The sequence below is a fragment of the Dendrobates tinctorius genome, unplaced genomic scaffold, assembly GCF_039654945.1.
Source record: "Dendrobates tinctorius isolate UK_male_01 unplaced genomic scaffold, ASM3965494v1 ptg000127l, whole genome shotgun sequence".
NCBI classification, from domain to species: Eukaryota; Metazoa; Chordata; class Amphibia; order Anura; family Dendrobatidae; genus Dendrobates; species Dendrobates tinctorius.
Window position 1 is genome coordinate 12,073,469 of NW_027361795.1, and position 20,854 is coordinate 12,094,322.

General features: G+C 43.1%; 1 protein-coding gene across 2 annotated transcripts in view; it reads left to right on the top strand.

Moving 5' to 3' along the window:
- The first annotated feature begins 588 nt into the window (after positions 1-588).
- The window catches only part of PLCXD2 (phosphatidylinositol specific phospholipase C X domain containing 2), an 88,497-nt gene continuing 68,231 nt past the window's right edge, over positions 589-20,854 (top strand). Inside the window, exon 1 of one of the 2 annotated variants that reach the window (XM_073542518.1) lies at positions 589-907. In XM_073542518.1, the coding sequence (XP_073398619.1) occupies positions 823-907 (85 nt within the window). In that variant the 5' untranslated portion in view covers positions 589-822. Of the gene's footprint in view, positions 980-20,854 lie in introns of both variants that reach the window. The other variant, XM_073542519.1, reaches the window with a different exon arrangement.

Sequence of the window (20,854 nt, forward strand, 5' to 3'; positions counted from 1 at the left end):
CTGGCTGATTTTGCGGCTCCATAGGAGTCTATTAGGGCTGCAACATCGGCCCGCAAAAACACGGTAAGTGTAAAAGCAGCCTTAGCTCCAAGCTTTTCATTTTCACATGGGGTAATAGGAGAAAATGGATGTCACTATTTGTAAACTGAATCAATAGAAAATAGGGCCAAGTATCTGATAGGTGTAGTAGTACTCAACACCTGTAAAGGTCCCTTATGTGTCCTCTAAGACTGCACAAACATCTGCTGAGGGTAAGCGGAGTGTAATACAGACATAACGCAACAAGCGTGATAATAACAGACTGCGACACAGTGTTCTGGCCCAAGTATCTGATAGGCGTAGTAGTATTCCACAACTACAGTATAAGAAGAAAACTGGCAGTGTATCAAATACTTATTTACCCCACTGTATATGACATATCAGAAACGCACACACTTTCCAGACTGACTTGGTATTTTTCCCTCAGACTGTAGCTAGAATCGTCTTTTATTACTTCTCTATTAATGAAACATCGATGACTAAATAGCCTGTGATGCTGGGTTGTGTCCACACGATGGCGCTGTGCCGGAGAGCCCTGTGACAGGCTGGGACAGAGGTACAGCCCCGCTTGCTCAGCACAGAGGCTAATACGCTTATGCCGTCGGGCTGTCACACACAGAGCTGTCACTGGGGCTCACAGCAGGAAGGTCCGCGGCCGGCATGTCAGGAAGTGACTCCACAGCACGGCCACACAGAGCGGCGGCGGGCAGCGCATAGGACGCGGCCGGGGACAGGCGGAGCCGGCGGCAGCTTATTATGAGCGATCCCTAACGGCACCAAGTGATGGCTGTGACCGGCAATGAGGACTGGATGGGCGCGCTGCCAGTGTGCCTAAGTACTATGCCGCTCTCCAACCTGGCCATACCAGGTATTGCCCCTTACCTCAGCACCACTTCTATTATTCTCCTACTCATTACTTAGTCTATGGAAGGTGCTATAGGTAATAACAAGCATTGTTGTTATCGTACTATGTAATACTACTGATATCATACTATATATATGTAGTGCTACTACTACTATTATACTATATGTACTACGAATGGCATCATACTATATGTAGTACTACTGCTATCATACAATATGTAGTATTACTGCTATCATACTATATGTAGTATTACTGTTATCATGCTATATGTAGTATTACTGCTATCATACTATACGTAGTATTACTGCTATCATACTATACGTAGTATTACTGCTATCATACTATATGTAATATTACTGCTATCATACTATACGTAGTATTACTGCTATCATACAATATGTAGTATTACTGTTATCATACTATATGTAGTATTACTGCTACCATACTATACGTATTATTACTGTTATCATACTATACGTAGTATTACTGCTATCATACTATATGTAATATTACTGTTATCATACTATATGTAGTATTACTGCTATCATACTATATGTAGTATTACTGCTATCATACTATATGTAGTTTAAATGCTATCATACTATATGTATTATTACTGCTACCATACTATATGTAGTACTACTGCTATCATACTATATGTATTATTACTGCTACCTTACTATATGTAGTACTACTGCTATCATACTATATGTAGTACTATGGCTATCATGCTATATGTATTATTACTGCTATCATACAATATGTAGTATTACTGCTGTCATACAATATGTAGTATTACTGCTATCATATTATATGTAGTATTACTGCTATCATACTATATGTAGTATTACTCCTATCATACAATATGTAGTACTACTGCTATCATACTATATGTATTATTACTGCTACCATACTATATGTAGTACTACTGCTATCATACAATATGTAGTATTACTGTTAACATACTATATGTAGTACTACGGCTATCATGCTATATGTATTATTACTGCTATCATACAATATGTAGTATTACTGCTGTCATACAATATGTAGTATTACTGCTATCATATTATATGTAGTATTACTGCTATCGTACTATATGTAGTACTACTGCTATCATACTATATATAGTACTACTGCTATCATACTATATGTAGTATTACTGCTATCATACTATATGTAGTATTAATGCTATCATACTGTATGTAGTACTACTGTTATCATACTATATGTAGTATTACTGTTGTCATCTATATGTAGTATTACTGTTGTCATCTATATGTAGTATTACTGCTATCATACTATATGTAGTATTACTATATTACTATGGCCCCCTCCATGCCTCCTGGTGTACTGGCCTGTCTCCTGGTAGCGCCTCCAGCCTCTGGACACTACTCTGACAGACACAGCAAACCTTCTTGCCACAGCTCGCATTGATGTGCCAACCTGGATGAGCTGCACTACCTGAGCCACTTGTGTGGGTTGTAGAGTCCGTCTCATGTTACCACAAGTGTAAAAGCACAACCAACATTCAAAAGTGACCAAAACATCAGCCAGAAAGCATTGGTACTGAGATGTGGTCTGTGGTCCCCACCTGCAGAACCACTCCTTTATTGAGGGTGTCTTATTAATTGCCAATAATTTCCATCTGTTGTCTATTCCATTTGCACAACAGCATGTGAAATTGATTGTCAATCAGTGTTGCTTCCTAAGTGGACAGTTTGATTTCACAGAAGTTTGACTTCCTTGGAGTTATATTCTGTTGTTTAAGTGTTCCCTTTATTTTTTGAGCAGTGTATATGTAGTATTACTGCTATCATACTATATGTAGTATAGTACTATATGTACAGTACAGACCAAAGGTTTGGACACACCTCATTCAAAGAGTTTTCTTTATTTTCATGACTATGAAAATTGTAGATTCACTCTGAAGGCATCAAAACTATGAATTAACACATGTGGAATTATATAACTAACAAAAAAGTGTGAAACAACTGAAAATATGTCTTATATTCTAGGTTCTTCAAAGTAGCTACCTTTTGCTTTGATTACTGGTCTTCCAGCAGTCTTGAAGGAGTTCCCAGAGATGCTTAGCACTTGTTGGCCCTTTAGCCTTCACTCTGCGGTCCAGCTCACCCCAAGCCATCTCTATTGGGTTCAGGTCTGGTGACTGTGGAGGCCAGGTCATCTGGCGTAGCACCCCATCACTCTCCTTCTTGGTCAAATAGCCCTTACACAGCCTGGAGGTGTGTTTGGGGTCATTGTCCTGTTGAAAAATAAATGATGGTCCAACTAAACGCAAACTGGATGGAGTAGCATGTTGCTGCAAGATGCTGTGGTAGCCATGCTGGTTCAGTATGCCTTCAATTTTGAATAAATCCCCAACAGTGTCACCAGCAAAGCACCCCCACACCATCACACCTCCTCGTCCATGCTTCATGCTGGGAACCAGGCATGTAGAGTCCATCCGTTCACCTTTTCTGCGTCGCACAAAGACATGGTAGTTGGAACCAAAGATCTCAAATTTTGACCCATCAGACCAAAGCACAGATTTCCACTGGTCTAATGTCCATTCCTTGTGTTCTTTAGCCCAAACAAGTCTCTTCTGCTTGTTGCCAGTCCTTAGCAGTGGTTTCCTAGCAGCTATTTTACCATGAAGGCCCGCTGCACAAAGTCTCCTCTTAACAGTTGTTGTAGAGATGTGTCTGCTGCTAGAACTCTGTGTGGCATTGACCTGGTCTCTATTCTGAGCTACTGTTAACCTGCGATTTCTGAGGCTGGTGACTCGGAAGAACTCATCCTCCGCAGCAGATATGACTCTTGGTCTTCCTTTCCTGGGGCGGTCCTCATGTGAGCCAGTTTCTTTGTAGCACTTGATGGTTTTTGCCAATGCACTTGGGGACACTTTCAAAGTTTTCCCAATTTTTCAGACTCACTGACCTTCATTTCCTAAAGTAATGATGGTCACTCGTTTTTCTTTACTTAGCTGCTTTTTTCTTGCCATAATACAAATTCTAACAGTCTATTCAGTAGGACTATCGGCTGTGTATCCACCAGACTTCTGCACAACACAACTGATGGACCCAACCCCATTTATAAGGCAAGAAATCCCACTTATTAAACCTGACAGAGCACACCTGTGAAGTGAAACCATTTCCAGTGACAACCTCTTGAAGCTCATCAAGAAAATGCCAAGAGTGTGCAAAGCAGTAATCAAAGCAAAAGGTGGCTACTTTGAAGAACCTACAATATAAAACATACAGTATTTTCAGTTGTTTCACACTTTTTTGTTAATTTTATAATTCCACATTCATAGTTTTGATGCCTTCAGAGTGAATCTACAATTTTCATAGTCATGAAAATAAAGAAAACTCTTTGAATGAGAAGGTGTGTCCAAACTTTTGGTCTGTGCTGTAGTATTACTGCTATCATACTATATGTAGTATCGCTGCTATCATACTATATGTAGTATTACTGCTATCATACTATACTGTATATATGTAGTATTACTGCTATCATACTATATGTAATATTACTGCTATCATACTATATGTAGTATTACTGCTATCATACTATATGTAGTATTACTGCTATCATACTACAGTACTACTGCTATCATACTATATGTAGTATTACTGCTATTATACTATATGTGGTATTACTGCTATCGTACTATATGTAATATTACTGCTATCATACAATATGTAGTATTACTGCTATCATACTATATGTAGTATTACTGCTATCATACTATATGTAGTATTACTGCTATCATACTATACACTGTGTTCCAAATTATTATGCAAAAAATATTTCCTCATATTTTATCTAAATTACCTAAATGAATTGCAGTCATTGTTATTTTCCAGTCATCTAATAGTCTAGTATAATTGCAATGTTTTTGAACAAACTGCCTATGAAAACAGTATATTTTTAAAAATAACAAACACTCAAAATGCATGTTCCAAATTATTATGCACAGCAGAGTTTTCAACCTTTTTATTTTTATTTTGAACAAAAAAATGGTCAGTTGTGAAATTATAAGCATTATCAGCTTATTACAAAATGAAATCAGTTTTCAAGTCAAAACTTTATTCTAGGTGATGTTACATTTGCACATAGGACCCCTTGTTCGAAAGAAGATTCTGAACTCTCTCGTCCATTGAATTTGTCAGTTTTTGGATGGTTTGTGCTTCAATTGTTTTGCATGTGGACAGAATACCCTCCCAGAGCTGTTGCTTAGATGTGAACTGCCTCCCGCCATCATAGACACTCCTTTTGATGATGCTCCAGAGGTTCTCAATGGGGTTGAGGTCAGGGGAAGATGGTGGCCACACCATAAGTTTGTCCTCTTTTATGCCCATAGTAGCCAGAGATGCAGATGTGTTATTTGCAGCATGAGACGGTGCATTATCATGCATGAAAATGATCTTGCTGCGGAAAGCACGGTTCTTCCTCTTGAACCATGGCAGGAAGTGCTGTTTTAGAAATTCCACATAGATTATGGAGTTCATCTTTGCCCCTTCAGGGATCCTAAAGGGGCCGACAATCTCTCTCCCCATGATTCCAGCCCAAAACATTACTCCACCTCCTCCTTGTTGGCGCCTTAGCCGTGTTTTCTTGGGGTGTCCATCAACCAGCCATCCTCCACTCCATCCATCTGGACCATCGAGCGTTGCACGGCACTCATCGGTGAACAAAACAGTTTGGAAGTCAGTCTTCATGTATCGTTTGGCCCACTGGAGCCGTTTCTGCTTGTGTGCAGTGGATAGAGGTGGTCGACAGGATGGCTTACGCACAGCTGCAAACCTCTGAAGGACCCTGCATCTTGTTGTTCGGGAGACGTTGGAGGCACCAGCAGCTTCAAAAACTTGTCTGCTGCTATGACAAGGCATTTTTGCAGCTGCTCTTTTAACCTGACGCAATTGCCTGTTGGAAAGAGTCCTCAATTTTTCCTTATCAGCACTCACACGTGTGTGCTGGGATTCAGCTACATACTTCTTGACTGTGCGATGATCACGATGAAGTGTCTTGGCAATGTTGATTGTAGTCATGCCTTGACCTAAATACTCCACAATTTGTTGCTTCTCAGCGCACACATCCTTTTTCTTTCCTATTTTGGCAAAAAATGTAGGCTGCTTAATAATGTGGAACATCTTTCTTAAGTAGTCTTGCCTTTATTTGGACACACCTGCCAAACTAATTTGCACAGGTATCTGCAATTGCTTTCAGTGATATAAAGAGCCCTGACACACATCACCATCAATGAGTTTAAATGACAAACAAAAAAATTCTAACCTTATCACTCCTAAACTCTTTTTGCATAATAATTTGGAACACAGTTTATGTAGTACTGCTACTGCTATCATGGACTATCAATGCTGATGGGGGCTTACAACCTGGATTGTGTTCCTAATATTCCAATTCACAAGGCAGCCCACTGTCTTGAGAAGTCATGTAAAACTGGAGCACCAAAGTATTACCGTGATCATGGTGGTTTTCCTGCATTAGAAAATTCTGCTATGTAGAGCAATGATAGTACAGCAGAATTCTCTCTAACCAATACTGTTCTCAGAGACAGTAAATTCTCTGCAGTTGCTGTAGGGAATTGCAGCCTTTTTTACCGATTGTCCTTAGCAAGTAGAACAAGGGAATGTGAGGTTACCTGCTATCGAATGTTGTGTTTCCATGGGATGAAAACTCCAAAAGTTGCAAAATTATGAACACTTTGATGAATTGGACAAATCGAGGTCTCTCTGTTTGAGCTTCACAGTAATTCCAAGATGGCAGTCACAGGGACTTTTAGCTGGCCTACTCAAAAATGCAGTAAATAATTAAAAATAGTGTTTGATATGTACAGTCAAGGCCAAAAGTTTTCAGACTCAGACAAATTTTGGTTTTCACACAATTTTCTGCTTCAGTGATTTTAGATCTTTTAGTCAGACGTTTCAATGGTTACTGAAGTACAGATATAAGCATTTCATATGGTTTTAAACTTTTATTGACAAGTTCATGCAAATATTATAAGTTTTGACCTTTATTTTTCAAGATTTCTGCGATTCTCCCCGGCATGCTGGATATCCGTTTCTGGGCCAAATCCTGACTGATGACAACCCATTCTTTCCTATTCACTACTTGACATTTATCACAATTTCTATGTTTTTATTTTACAATCGCTTTCTAAGGATTGAACACAGGTTCTCAATTGGATTGATATCTGCAGTAGTCCTGGCCATGGTGACAAAATTTCAATGTATTTTCACTGAGCCATTTGGTTATCACTTTTGCCATGTGTCATGGTGCTCCATCATGCTGGAAGAAGCATTGTTCATGACTAAATTATCCCAGGATTGTTGGGAGACGTTACTCTTGAAAGATGTTTAGACACCATTCTTTATTTAGATCGTCTCCTATAGAGGATTCGGCTATATGATTGGTTCAATACCAGAGCAGAGCTTGCTCAGAAATGGAAGCAGGCAAGTATCAATGCATATGCATGCACTGTGAGGTGAAGACCTTTGGAGGCTGGCCTAGTGTCAAGAAAGGCAGCAAAGATTAATTTTCTCCCCAAGAAAAACATTAAAAACAGTCTGACATTCTTCAAAAAGTACAGGGTTTGGACTGCAGATGACTGTCATAGAGTTAATTTCTCTGATGAAGAACCAATTAGTTTGTTTAGTCTGAAAAAATGATTGTCCTGAAAAGAAAAGACCAAATCTTGACTGATGGAGATCCATGTCTGACTAATTAGTGCTCGGAGTTTATCACAATTTCTGTGTTTGTGTTTCTCCATTCGCTTTTAGAGGATTGTTCACAGATTCTCAATGAGATTGAGAGCTGCTGAATTACTGGTCCATGGACTCAAAATATCAATGTTTTGCTCACCTCCTTGTGGAAAAAGCATTGTTCATCTCCAAGTTACTCCTGGATCATTGGTAGAAGTTGCTCTTGGAGGATTGTTTAGATACTAATCTTTATTCATGGCAGTCTTTTTATGCAAAATTGTGAGTGAGCTCACTCCATGGATGAAGCGCAACTCCACACATGGTCTCAGGATGTTTTACTATTGGCATCACAGAGGACTCATGATAGGGCTCATCTTTTCTTCTCTGGTCAATCATTCTTCCAGATGTCTCAAACAGCCTAAACTGGGTTTGTCCCCAGATCTCAATCTCACTGAGAATCTGTTGTCCATTGTCAAAAACTGTGTAGACTTCAAAAAGATGTCTTGAAAAACAACACTATAAATATTAATTCTTTAGATAAACTTCATGTATTTGTTAATAAAAGTTTAAAAACGTATAAAATTTGCTATAATTGCACTTCAGGAACCATAGAAACATCCGACTAAAAGATCTAAAATCAACTGGAGCAGTAAAATGTGTGAAAACCAAAATTGAAAGTGATGCCTTTTGTCCCTCACCGAACACATACATTGCGTCACAATATTTCCCACACGATAAAACTCCCCTGTATTCTTGGCTTAATTAGAGCACTTACCTTCCCGCCGTCTTCCCCTCATCTGTGGCACAGCGGTGATGTCTGGTTCATGTGAGATCAATAAAGATTCCCTTTATCTTATTCCTTTTTTCTGGTGGATTTAGTACTCCAATTCTGTTTTGGTATCCAGTGTTATGGGGAGTTAGTCCATGGCTAATGCATGCGGTGGTATGGGCACTATGGCCTAAGGCCGTGTTGTAATATGTATACTGTTCTAAAGATTTTGTTTGCTACAGCAGTGATGTCAGTAGCGTGATCAGATATTGACCCTGGAAGTATCGGGTCAAGGCTTCAATTATATTAGTGTTTGAAAGGTGCATGTGCATTTAACAGCAGGGTACTGACTTTTTACCGACAAGACTGCAACAAAAGGCGAGATGGTAATTTTGCCAGATGGCAGAAGTGGCACAACTGCGCCTCCCACCAGACTGATTGCGCCAAGGGCAATTGTCCTGTTTGTCCCCACCTAGTTATTCCATGCATGTTGGAATCACCTATGAGATTAGAGATTACTGCTGTGTATGAAATACGTCAGAATGTGGGAAGGGGGAAACCAGCACTTATTGACCACAGGGATCACGTGAAATAACAATGTTATAAGATCTGTGTGAGAGCTCGTGCTGAAACCACTGGATCAGTATCGGCCCCAGAAGTATTTTTTTATTATTATTTATTTATATAGCGCCAATAATTACATGGTGCTGTACATGAGAAGGGGGTTACATACAAAGTTATAGATATCGTTAACAGTAAACAAATTTGCAATGACAGACTGGTACAGAGGGGAGGGGACCCTGTCCTTGCGGACTTACATTCTATGGGATAGTGAGGAAGAGACAGAAGGTTGGGGGTGCAGCAGCTCTGGTGGTGATGAGGTGGCAGCTCAAGCGGTGGTGAGGCGGCAGAATGGTCATTGCAGGCTGTAAGCTTTCCTGAAAAGATGGGTTTTCAGGTTCCGTTTGAAGGATCCGAGGGTGCTGGATAATCGGACGTGTTGAGGCATTGCATTCCAGAGGATAGGGGATATTTGGGAGAAATCTTGGAGGCGGTTGTGTGAGGAACGAATAAGTGTGGAGGAAAGTAGGAGGTCTTGGGAGGATCAAAGATTACGTGAGGGAAGATATTGGGAGATTAGTTCAGAGATATAGGGAGGGGAAAGGTTGTGGATGGCTTTGTAGGTCAGTGTTAGTAGTTTGAACTGGATTCGTTGGGGAATTGGGAGCCAATGGATGGATTTGCAGAGGGGGGAGACAGGGGAGTAGCGAGGAGAGGGTTGGATTAGTCGGGCAGCAGAATTGAGGACAGACTGGAGTGGTGCAAGAGAGTTAGCAGGGAGGCCACAGAGGAGAGTGTTGCAGTAGTCAAGGTGGGAGATGATGACGGCATGTACAAGAGTTTTAGTAGATTGAGGACTGAGGAAGGGACGGATTCTGGAAATATTTTTGAGTTGGAGGCAACGGGAGGTGGCAAGAGATTGGACGTGTGGTTTGAAGGACAGGGCAGAGTCGAGAGTTAGTACGAGGCAGCGGATTTCACGTGCTGGGTAGGGAAGATACGTGAGATGGAGGAAAGATAATGAGTTCAGTTTTGTCTACGTTGAGTTTTAGGAAGCGAGAGGTGAAAAAGAAAGATATGGCTGATAGACACTCCGGGATTCTGGACAGCAGAGAGGTGACATCGGGGCCAGAGAGGTAGATCTGAGTGTCATCTGCATACAGGTGGTACTGGAAGCCATGGGTCTTTATGAGTTGTCCTAGGCCAAGAGTATAGATGGAAAAAAGTAGGGGCCCCAGGACAGAGCCTTGGGGGACTCCAACAGAGAGGGGGCAGGATGAGGAGGTATTGTGGGAGTGGGAAATGCTGAATGTGCGGTCAGAAAGGTATGAGGAAATCCAGGACAGGGCAAGGTCTTTGATGCCAAGGGAAGAAAGAATCTGTAGCAGTAGGTAGTGGTCAACTGTGTTAAAGGCCAAGTATAAGTGTTATTTTACAATGTGGGATTATGGGAATTCAGAAAGGGTTGTCCAATTAGTGGACAACCCATTTAATTGGCCATGAAAGTAAACAAAGGCTTCCAGAGACCACAATTGTAGAAGGAATGGGATTTCATGGATGAGTACGGTAATTTTTAATTTATATGTTTTAGTCTATAGCTTTCTCTTCTGGTAGAAGAATGTTTTAAGGACAATCCCTTTATATTATCACATTCTGGCTGTCTAGCTTCAACTCTTGTGAATTTCCTAGAGTTAGATGCCACTGAACTTAATAAACTTTTATACCAATTAGTGTTTCCCACCGGCACTGATATAAAGATGCTTTATGAAATGAATCAGTACAGAATTCAGAATCAAAAAACAAAGTGAGGAACTTAGCCAATACATTTTAATGAAAACCTTAGATCCTGCTATATGTTAAAGTCAAAATCAACAAACAGAGCATTTCAGTAGTAAAAGATTGTTCTTTTATTGAATCAAATATCAAAGTTAAAAGGCATTTATGTTCACAGAAATAGTGCAAGAAAAAGGGAAGACAACTCCCATTTAACTATAAATTGCTGCATAGCAATGGACCCCATAGACAACAATCATGGAAATAAAGTGAACTTCTTAGATCCTTTAGTATATGCTGGTGGAGACGCGTAAATAAAGTATCTGCTGTCCTAATTGAATCATACAAGGTGTACTCCATCCATAGCCATTTGTTAAATGGACCCAAAGCAATCACAAAACACAGAGTACATAACATATCCACTTGATGCTGGAGCTACGGAGGCCATTACCTGGATCCTAGCAGCGTTCAATGTAAGTCCTGTGGGAGACACTTCCCTCCACCCCGACGTGCACGTTTCGCCCAGCTTCTTCGGGGGGGCGTGTCTAGGCTGTGAGTGTGCCGGTGTTAAAATATGAGTCTCAACCAATCAGGGGGAATCTTTCTCCTAAGCTTCAACCAATGAGCTAGACTTTTATATGATGCAGCCCGGGAAGGTTGTAACGGCGCATGCGTCGATCGTGCTCAGCTCCCGATTAAAAAATATACATGCAGCCGCGGTCATGGTGGCTGGCCTCATATCCTCCACCATCTGCATAATGAGGGGGATGAGCACCGCCAGCATTTGTGACCGCAGCTCACATGTCAGGAGAGCGCCGATCTGCGCATGCACACTTCAATCCATAAGGCTGCTCATATCTAAGGCCCAAATAACTAAGTGGTGGGAATCAAATAACGCTCAATTTCTCATCAAGTAGAAAATGAGACTTCCATATGCCTCATACTTATCTACCATATCTCGGAGGGCAAAATAATCTCTACCTAACGCCTATCAATATGTTTATATATTACTGAAATTAAATAATTTACTGGTCAGACGGCATATTCTTAATATACCCTAGAGATAGCCATAGGCATAGTATGACCCAATTTGTCAGCAAATTAGTAGCTTACAAAATATATAAATATATCTAAAAGGGTGCTAACACACCCCTTTAACCCTTCCTCAATACATAATATATAAAAATGTAAACTATCCAATCTTATCTCTTTTTTAATTTTTTATATTATATTATTTGAATGGTCATTATTTGTGAAAACCCCCCCACTACAAACCACCACTCTTTCAACCCCCAGCCCTCCCTATTTAATATTATAATGTGTCTAATAAAACCACCCCCTGGATACACCTATGGGGAAAATTTTGTAAGATCACCATATTTAATATTAAAAGTATTTAAGCAAAGTGGACATATATTTTTGTGTATAAACATTACAGTGAGAATCAAAAAAGCATCACAATGGGTAGCTCAGAGTCTACAATTCTGGACCAAAAGGCATAGAATCCACCAAAATAACGGACGGGGGAAGAAATCTTCATAAGCGGCCTCATATCAACAGAATTTCTATATAGCTTCACTTGGATATATCTTGCTTGGAGAACTCCCATCTTCAAAACTATTACTTCCATGAAGAGTGAGACTCATAACCGCGAACCCAGGTGTGTTAGCACCCTTTTAGATATATTTATATATTTTGTAAGCTACTAATTTGCTGACAAATTGGGTCATACTATGCCTATGGCTATCTCTAGGGTATATTAAGAATATGCCGTCTGACCAGTAAATTATGTAATTTCAGTAATGTATAAACATATTGATAGGCGTTAGGTAGAGATTATTATGCCTTCCGAGATATGGTAGATAAGTATGAGGCATATGGAAGTCTCATTTTCTACTTGATGAGAAATTGAGCGTTATTTGATTCCCACCACTTAGTTATTTGGGCCTTAGATATGAGCAGCCTTATGGATTGAAGTGTGCATGCGCAGATCGGCGCTCTCCTGACATGTGAGTTGCGGTCACAAATGCTGGCGGTGCTCATCCCCCTCATTATGCAGATGGAGGAGGATATGAGGCCAGCCACCATGACCGCGGCTGCATGTATATTTTTTAATCGGGAGCTGAGCACAATCGACGCATGCGCCGTTACAACCTTCCCGGGCTGCATCATATAAAAGAGTCTAGCTCATTGGTTGAAGCTTAGGAGAAAGATTCCCCCTGATTGGTTGAGACTCATATTTTAACACCGGCACACTCACAGCCTAGACACGCCCCCCCGAAGAAGCTGGGCGAAACGTGCACATCGGGTTGGAGGGAAGTGTCTCCCACGGGACTTATATTGAACGCTGCTAGGATCCAGGTAATGGCCTCCGTAGCTCCAGCATCAAGTGGATATGTTATGTACTCTGTGTTTTGTGATTGCTTTGGGTCCATTTAACAAATGGCTATGGATGGAGTACACCTTGTATGATTCAATTAGGACAGCAGATACTTTATTTACGGGTCTCCACCAGCATATACTAAAGGATCTAAGAAGTTCACTTTATTTCCATGATTGTTGTCTATGGGGTCCATTGCTATGCAGCAATTTATAGTTAAATGGGAGTTGTCTTCCCTTTTTCTTGCACTATTTCCGTGAGCATAAATGCCTTTTAACTTTGATATTTGATTCAATAAAAGAACAATCTTTTACTACTGAAATGCTCTGTTTGTTGATCTTGACTTTAACATATAGCAGGATCTAAAGTTTTCATCGTTCATTATTAAGAGCATTATTTTTTGTTGATTTTGTGGCAATTTTGAGATTAATCAATACATTTTAATGTAGAATTTAAAAAGACTCTTCCATCATGTTTTTGCTATATAATGTGGGAACACCATGATGTAGGGACAAAGACCCTGATTCCAGTGATGTATCACTTAGTTTACTGGGTTCAGCAGTGGTTATAGAGTCACGGTTTTCTTTGTAGATCAAGCAGAGCTCAGTAGTTGAGCTATGTATACTGCATACATCGGCACGGCCTGCGTACCCAATGCTAAAGCTAGGGTACGCAGGCCGCATGCTGATGGACGTGGAGCTTCACGGAGGAGGCGCGGCTGTGGGTGGAGCTTCAGGGAGGAAGTCTGCATCCCTCTACAGTTCCTCCTAGTGTGAAACTAGCCTAAGAGCGTGCTCCCGAGTCTGCCTGTATAAGAGCGTGCTCCCGAGTCTGCCTGTATAAGAGCGTGCTCCCGAGTCTGCCTGTATAAGAGCGTGCTCCCGAGTCTGCCTGTATAAGAGCGTGCTCCCGAGTCTGCCTGTATAAGAGCGTGCTCCCGAGTCTGCCTGTATAAGAGCGTGCTCCCGAGTCTGCCTGTATAAGAGCGTGCTCCCGAGTCTGCCTGTATAAGAGCGTGCTCCCGAGTCTGCCTGTATAAGAGCGTGCTCCCGAGTCTGCCTGTATAAGAGCGTGCTCCCGAGTCTGCCTGTATAAGAGCGTGCTCCCGAGTCTGCCTGTATAAGAGCGTGCTCCCGAGTCTGCCTGTATAAGAGCGTGCTCCCGAGTCTGCCTGTATAAGAGCGTGCTCCCGAGTCTGCCTGTATAAGAGCGTGCTCCCGAGTCTGCCTGTATAAGAGCGTGCTCCCGAGTCTGCCTGTATAAGAGCGTGCTCCCGAGTCTGCCTGTATAAGAGCGTGCTCCCGAGTCTGCCTGTATAAGAGCGTGCTCCCGAGTCTGCCTGTATAAGAGCGTGCTCCCGAGTCTGCCTGTATAAGAGCGTGCTCCCGAGTCTGCCTGTATAAGAGCGTGCTCCCGAGTCTGCCTGTATAAGAGCGTGCTCCCGAGTCTGCCTGTATAAGAGCGTGCTCCCGAGTCTGCCTGTATAAGAGCGTGCTCCCGAGTCTGCCTGTATAAGAGCGTGCTCCCGAGTCTGCCTGTATAAGAGCGTGCTCCCGAGTCTGCCTGTATAAGAGCTTGCTCCCGAGTCTGCCTGTATAAGAGCTTGCTCCCGAGTCTGCCTGTATACGAGCTTGCTCCCGAGTCTGCCTGTATACGAGCTTGCTCCCGAGTCTGCCTGTATACGAGCTGGCTCCTGAGTCTGTCTTTATAAGAGCGTGCTCCTGAGTCTGTCTGTATAAGAGCGTGCTCCTAAGGCTACTTTCACACATCAGTTTTTCGCCGTCAGGCGCAATACGGCATCGCGCCAGAGCGCCGAATCCGGCAAATGTTATGCAAAACTGGATGTGACGGATCCGGTTTTCTGCCGGATCTGTTTTGGTCATCAGACCAAAAACCGGATCCGTCTCATCCGTTGCATCCGTTTTTCCATCCGTTTTCCGCCGGATCCGGTTTTTAAAAACGCCCCTTGGATGTTCGAAACGGGATTGGCTGCTGAAATCTATATATACCGTGTTCCTGCAGCCCATATTTGACAGGTTGTAGAGGAGAAACTGCAGGTTGGAGAGAAGAGCAAGTGACTGGCGAAGATGGATGTTGTGATTGCAAATATATTGAAGAATGTGGTGGATTCTACAGCGGAGGCGAACCATTTGAGGGTGATTGTTCTGGAGAAGGAGAGAGCAAGACAGCAGCGCATCAGGCATCAGTGACGCCGTTTGTGGATCCACCCCATCACAGCCAAGAGAATGACGCGTGGGGTCTTTTCTACACTCTGCATGGACCTTAGACGAAACCCGGAGAAATTTTTTGCATATGTTTGCATGAAAATGGAGAATTTTGATTACTTGGTGGAGCGCATTGCACACCTCATAAGAAAAGTGGGCACCTATTGCCGCTTCTCCGTTTCACCCGCAGAGCGTCTGATGGTGACTTTAAGGTAAGACACATTTATTGGATATGCTCGCATCAGAGCACACTTTCACTGCAATCTTGTTGGTGGTAGTTTGTATCTCCAAGTGTTATAGCTGAGTTTTGGTATGTAATGCTGTGATTTTAAACTATTTTTTTTTTTTTTTTTTTTTTTTTAAATTACCCACAGATTTCTTGCAACCGGAGAATCCCTTTCGTCACTGCATTTCCAGTACAGACTCGGGATTTCCACCATATCTGGAATAGTGAAGTACACATGCCGTGCACTGTGGGACTCCTTAGTTGAAGAGTTTTTACCAGAGCCCACAACAGAGAGGTGGATAGAAATTGCTGAAAAGTTTCTACAGATATGTCAGTTCCTGAACTGCTTGGGCGCTGTGGACAGGAAACATATCCGCGTTGTAAAGCCAGCAGGATCGGGATCGGAATATTTCAATTGGAAGAAATATTTTTCCATTGTCCTCATGACCATCTCTGACGCGGAATACAAATTTATTGCTGTTGGTATTGGGGCCTATGGCTGCTCCAATGACTCTCAAGTTTTCAAACTGTCTGCCATGGGGCGTAAACTGTATGGAAACACCTTCCAGTTCCCATCCCCTCGACCACTGCCGCAAACATCTGGTCCACCTATGCCTTATGTCTGTGTAGGGGATGAAGCATTCCAGCTGTCAGAACACCTTTTAAAACCGTACTGTAGCAGGGGATTGACAACAACAAAACGCATTTTTAATTACCGCCTAACAAGAGCAAGAAGGATGGTGGAATGCTCCTTTGGTATTCTGACAGCCAAATGGCGTGTCCTATTGACTGCGATCAACCTCAAGACAGAAACTGTGGACGAGGTGATCAAAGCTTGTGTGGTACTCCACAATTTTGTTATGTGCAAGGAACCCATTTCCATTGAGGACACCTCTGAAGAAACAACCTTGCAAGATTACCAGAACCTTACCAATAGAAGTTCTGTGACGGTGTCACGAATGAGGGACAATTTTGCACAATACTTTGTCACCTCAAGGCAGAATAGACTGGCAGGATGACAGAATTTGATAAATTTCTGCCCTTAACCAAAGTTGTGTACCTTCTGTACCAACAGTATATACCTTTTCCAAACAAAGTTGGCTAGCTTGTCGTCTATCTTGTGGTTTACCTATTTTTACCTTTTGACCACAGTTGTGTACCTGGTTGTGTTTTAGGCAAAGTCTTTCACCTTTTAACAAAAGTTGTGAAATTCCCAACAAGATACACAACTTTTGGTGAAAGGTGAAATACTTTGTCTAAAACACAACCAAGAACACAACTGTGGCCAAAAGGTAAAATTTATTTATCTTTTACCCACAGTTATGTACCAGGTTTTGTATACCTTTTTATCTTTTGTCTACCCTGTACTTAACCTTTTTTAATACAATAGTTCGCTGCAGAAATAAAAGACAGACAACCAGTGTAAACCAATAATTTAACTTTTATTGAAAAATTTTTGTTTTTAATAAACTGTTAATTGCCCCAAAAATTATTCTTTTTTATTTGCACACACATTTATAAATTAGTGTAGTGTGGGGTGGAAATACTGCTGGAGGGGCTGCGGGACACTTCGACACTGGGAGTGTGGAGAGAGGACTGGGATCGTGGTGGGGAAGGAACAGTTAGAGGTGAAGGGGTGGAATAAGCAAGAGAATGGGTGGACATGTGGGTGGCAGAACAGGTGGTGGAGAGGAGGGTTGGGCAGGGACTGTAGTAGCAGATGTGGTTGAGAAGTGGTACGGGAAAGGAGGTTGGTACGGGGCAGGTTGCTGGTACGGGGCAGGTTGCTGGTACGGGGCAGGTTGCTGGTACGGGGCAGGTTGCTGGTACTGGGGAGGTTGCTGGTACTGGGTAGGTGGCTGGTATGGAATAGGAGGGGGAGGAGGGGTAGTGGCTGGAGGGGGTGCAGGTGGAGGAACTACTGTGGTGGGAGGTGTAGGTTGGGAGGTAACCAGCTGTAGAGCACCATGGCACGAATGCATTACATGCATCTGCTGGGTAGGAGATAGCATTGCCATGCGCTCCACAACAGACCTGAAAAAGGTGTGGTTTAGAGAAGATCTTGCTTCTGAATGCATTGTTTGCAGAAGTGTCTTCAACTCCAGAATGCTGGAGTTGATCAGCTGAAAGCCTGCGGAGATTTGCTCTGACAAGACTTTGAGACAGTTCTGGAAAGATGCATTCAGATGCAAGAACTCTGGGGCATAGCTCTTTTCCTGACCCCTCTGCCACTGCCGCCCAGTACCCGCAGGTGTACTAGAGGTGGCAGGGGCAGAAGGGTGGGGTAAAGGGAAAGCGATCTCCTCACCTGCAGCTTCATGTAATGTAGGCGGCCACAATGCTCCTGTGCTGGTGGATGGGACAGATGGGTCGAATGTGAGGGAAGGTTGGGAAGGTGCAGATGTGCCGGGGTGCTCGAAGTGTCCCTCGGTGGCGGTCTCCTCAGGGATCGCTGCAGAAGGGTCCAAACATGCAGGCTCCCGAGTGCTGGTCACCGTGCTGTGGAACAAAGAGAAAAAAATACAATTAATATACTGACATGCCATTGGCCCTGGCTGAAAAAAAATTTAGACATGTAAAAAATTTTTTATACATGGGATGTTTCATATTTACCTTCTGGTGACCATTGTATCCCGGAGGAACGACAGGGCTCGGACGTACTTGTACTTGCTCCTGCATCCTCCAGATCCACTCGGGGCCCGCATCTCTTTATTCAACTCCTTCTTGAAACGATCCCTCACAGACCGCCACTGCTTCACAATTCTCTCCCCTGAAACGAGAAAGCACAAAGTGGTTAGTATACAACATCAGTGTTTCTCAAACTCCAGTCCTCGTGGTTCCCAACGGGTCATGTTTTCAGGATTTCCATAGTGTTGCTCAAAAGGAAATCATGAAAACATGACCCGTGGGTACCACGAGGACTGGAGTTCGGGAAACACTGCTTGACATCAAGCAACGGGAACTGTATATACTTGCTCTTTAATCTGGGCCCGAGCTTCAAGGTCCTCCCAGCGGTCTACAAGGAGCGAACAGATTTCCTCCCAGAGCCGTCGGGTCACAATTAGATCAGCATGCCGGCGGTGAGCCATATTCCAAAGAGGCTCCCTTTCTCTAACAAGATCGATGAGGTGGTCGACATCAATCCCTCCATCCTCACCGTCAGAGTCGGGAGCACGCTGTGAAGGCTGTTAAAGAAAAAGAGAAAATTAACATAATTAGCCTCCACAGTTAAAGAAATGAAATAAAAAGTGCAAAAAAAATCAAATCAAAATTATTGATTAAATTATTATACTTACACGCTGGTGACCGCTGCGTCCCTGTCGCCGACGACCCTGGGAGGCACTGCGAGGACCTCTTGGCCGAGCACAAGATTGGGAAGACTAGAAAAGAAAAGCAAAAAAATTATGTGGTTGGATATAGGCATATGTCTGTGTGATATCTGCGCTACATTGTTTTCTATGTGTAGTGTGATGTAGTGTTTCTGCGTTTGATGCAGGAAACTTACCAATTGCGAGCCCACTCCAGGTATCTGTCCACCCCTTCCTTCTTCTTCTGGGAGCTCCTCTTCAGCTTGTGATAAATGTTTTGAAATAAAAGCCAATTAATAGACATATATTCCAGAGATGATGGATTTTGGAAATAAAAACTTACCGTCACACGCTGACGATGTGAGGGAGGGCTCCCAGAAGAAGATGTGGTGTCCTCCTGCTGGCCAGTCTCCACTCCTGCTGTTGCATCTATAGGGCGTCTTCTGCTGGTGAATAAAGAGAAACAAAGGGCAACTGAATATATTGATATTCCATGGCCCAAGTTTTGAGGAATGGGGGATTTGATAATTACCGTCTGTCGTCTGCTGCTGGATTCCCCTCCGCCTGTTCATCAAGGTCCCTTGACTCCATTTGGGGTGGTGCTGGTGGTGCGGTCCTCTCCTGGCTTCTCCTGCGGCTGGCTCCTCTCTTGGCTGGCATATTGGCTGTGACTGAGGGTCCCACTGTCATGGTTTTATATATCTTTGCTGTGGGCAGGGCTACTGAGCATTCTCAGACCTAAAAAACCGGATCCGGCTTTTGCCGGACCCGGCACATTGCAGCGCTCATAGACTTTCATTGTGTGAAAAAGCCGCAAGCGCCGGATCCGGCGTGTCCGGCTTTTTCGCAGGAGACAAAAAACGTTACAGTTGCCGTTTTTTCCAGACGCCGGATTGCGACACATTGCCGGATCCGGCCAAAACCGGACGAAACGCATGACCATACGGCGCGATCCGGCACTAATGCAAGTCAATGGGCAAAAACCGGATCCGACATTGCATTTCGCCGGATCCGGTTTTCGAAAAAATAGCCGGATCGCCCCAGACGGCGAAAAACTGATGTGTGAAAGAGGCCTAAGTCTGTCTGTATAAGAGCTTGCTCCTGAGTCTGTCTGTATAAGAGCTTGCTCCTGAGTCTGTCTGTATAAGAGCTTGCTCCTGAGTCTGTCTGTATAAGAGCTTGCTCCTGAGTCTGTCTGTATAAGAGCTTGCTCCTGAGTCTGTCTGTATAAGAGCTTGCTCCTGAGTCTGTCTGTATAAGAGCTTGCTCCTGAGTCTGTCTGTATAAGAGCTTGCTCCTGAGTCTGTCTGTATAAGAGCTTGCTCCTGAGTCTGTCTGTATAAGAGCTTGCTCCTGAGTCTGTCTGTATAAGAGCTTGCTCCTGAGTCTGTCTGTATAAGAGCTTGCTCCTGAGTCTGTCTGTATAAGAGCTTGCTCCTGAGTCTGTCTGTATAAGAGCTTGCTCCTGAGTCTGTCTGTATAAGAGCTTGCTCCTGAGTCTGTCTGTATAAGAGCTTGCTCCTGAGTCTGTCTGTATAAGAGCTTGCTCCTGAGTCTGTCTGTATAAGAGCTTGCTCCTGAGTCTGTCTGTATAAGAGCTTGCTCCTGAGTCTGTCTGTATAAGAGCTTGCTCCTGAGTCTGTATAAGAGCCTGCTCCTGAGTCTGTCTGTATAAGAGCGTACTCCTGAGTCTGTCTGTGTACGAGCTTGCTCCAGAGTCTGCCTGTTTACGAGCTGGCTCCTGAGTCTGTCTGCATAAGAGCTTGCTCCTGAGTCTGTCTGTATTAAGAGCATGCTCCTGAGTCTGTCTGTATAAGAGCTTGCTCCTGCGTCTGTCTTTATAGGAGCTTGTTCCTGAGTCTGTCTGTATAAGAGCTTGCTCCTGCTGTATACGAGCTGGCTCCTGAGACGGTATAAGAGCTTGCTCCTGAGTCTGTCTGTAAAAGAGCTTGCTCCTGAGTCTGTCTGTAAAAGAGCTTGCTC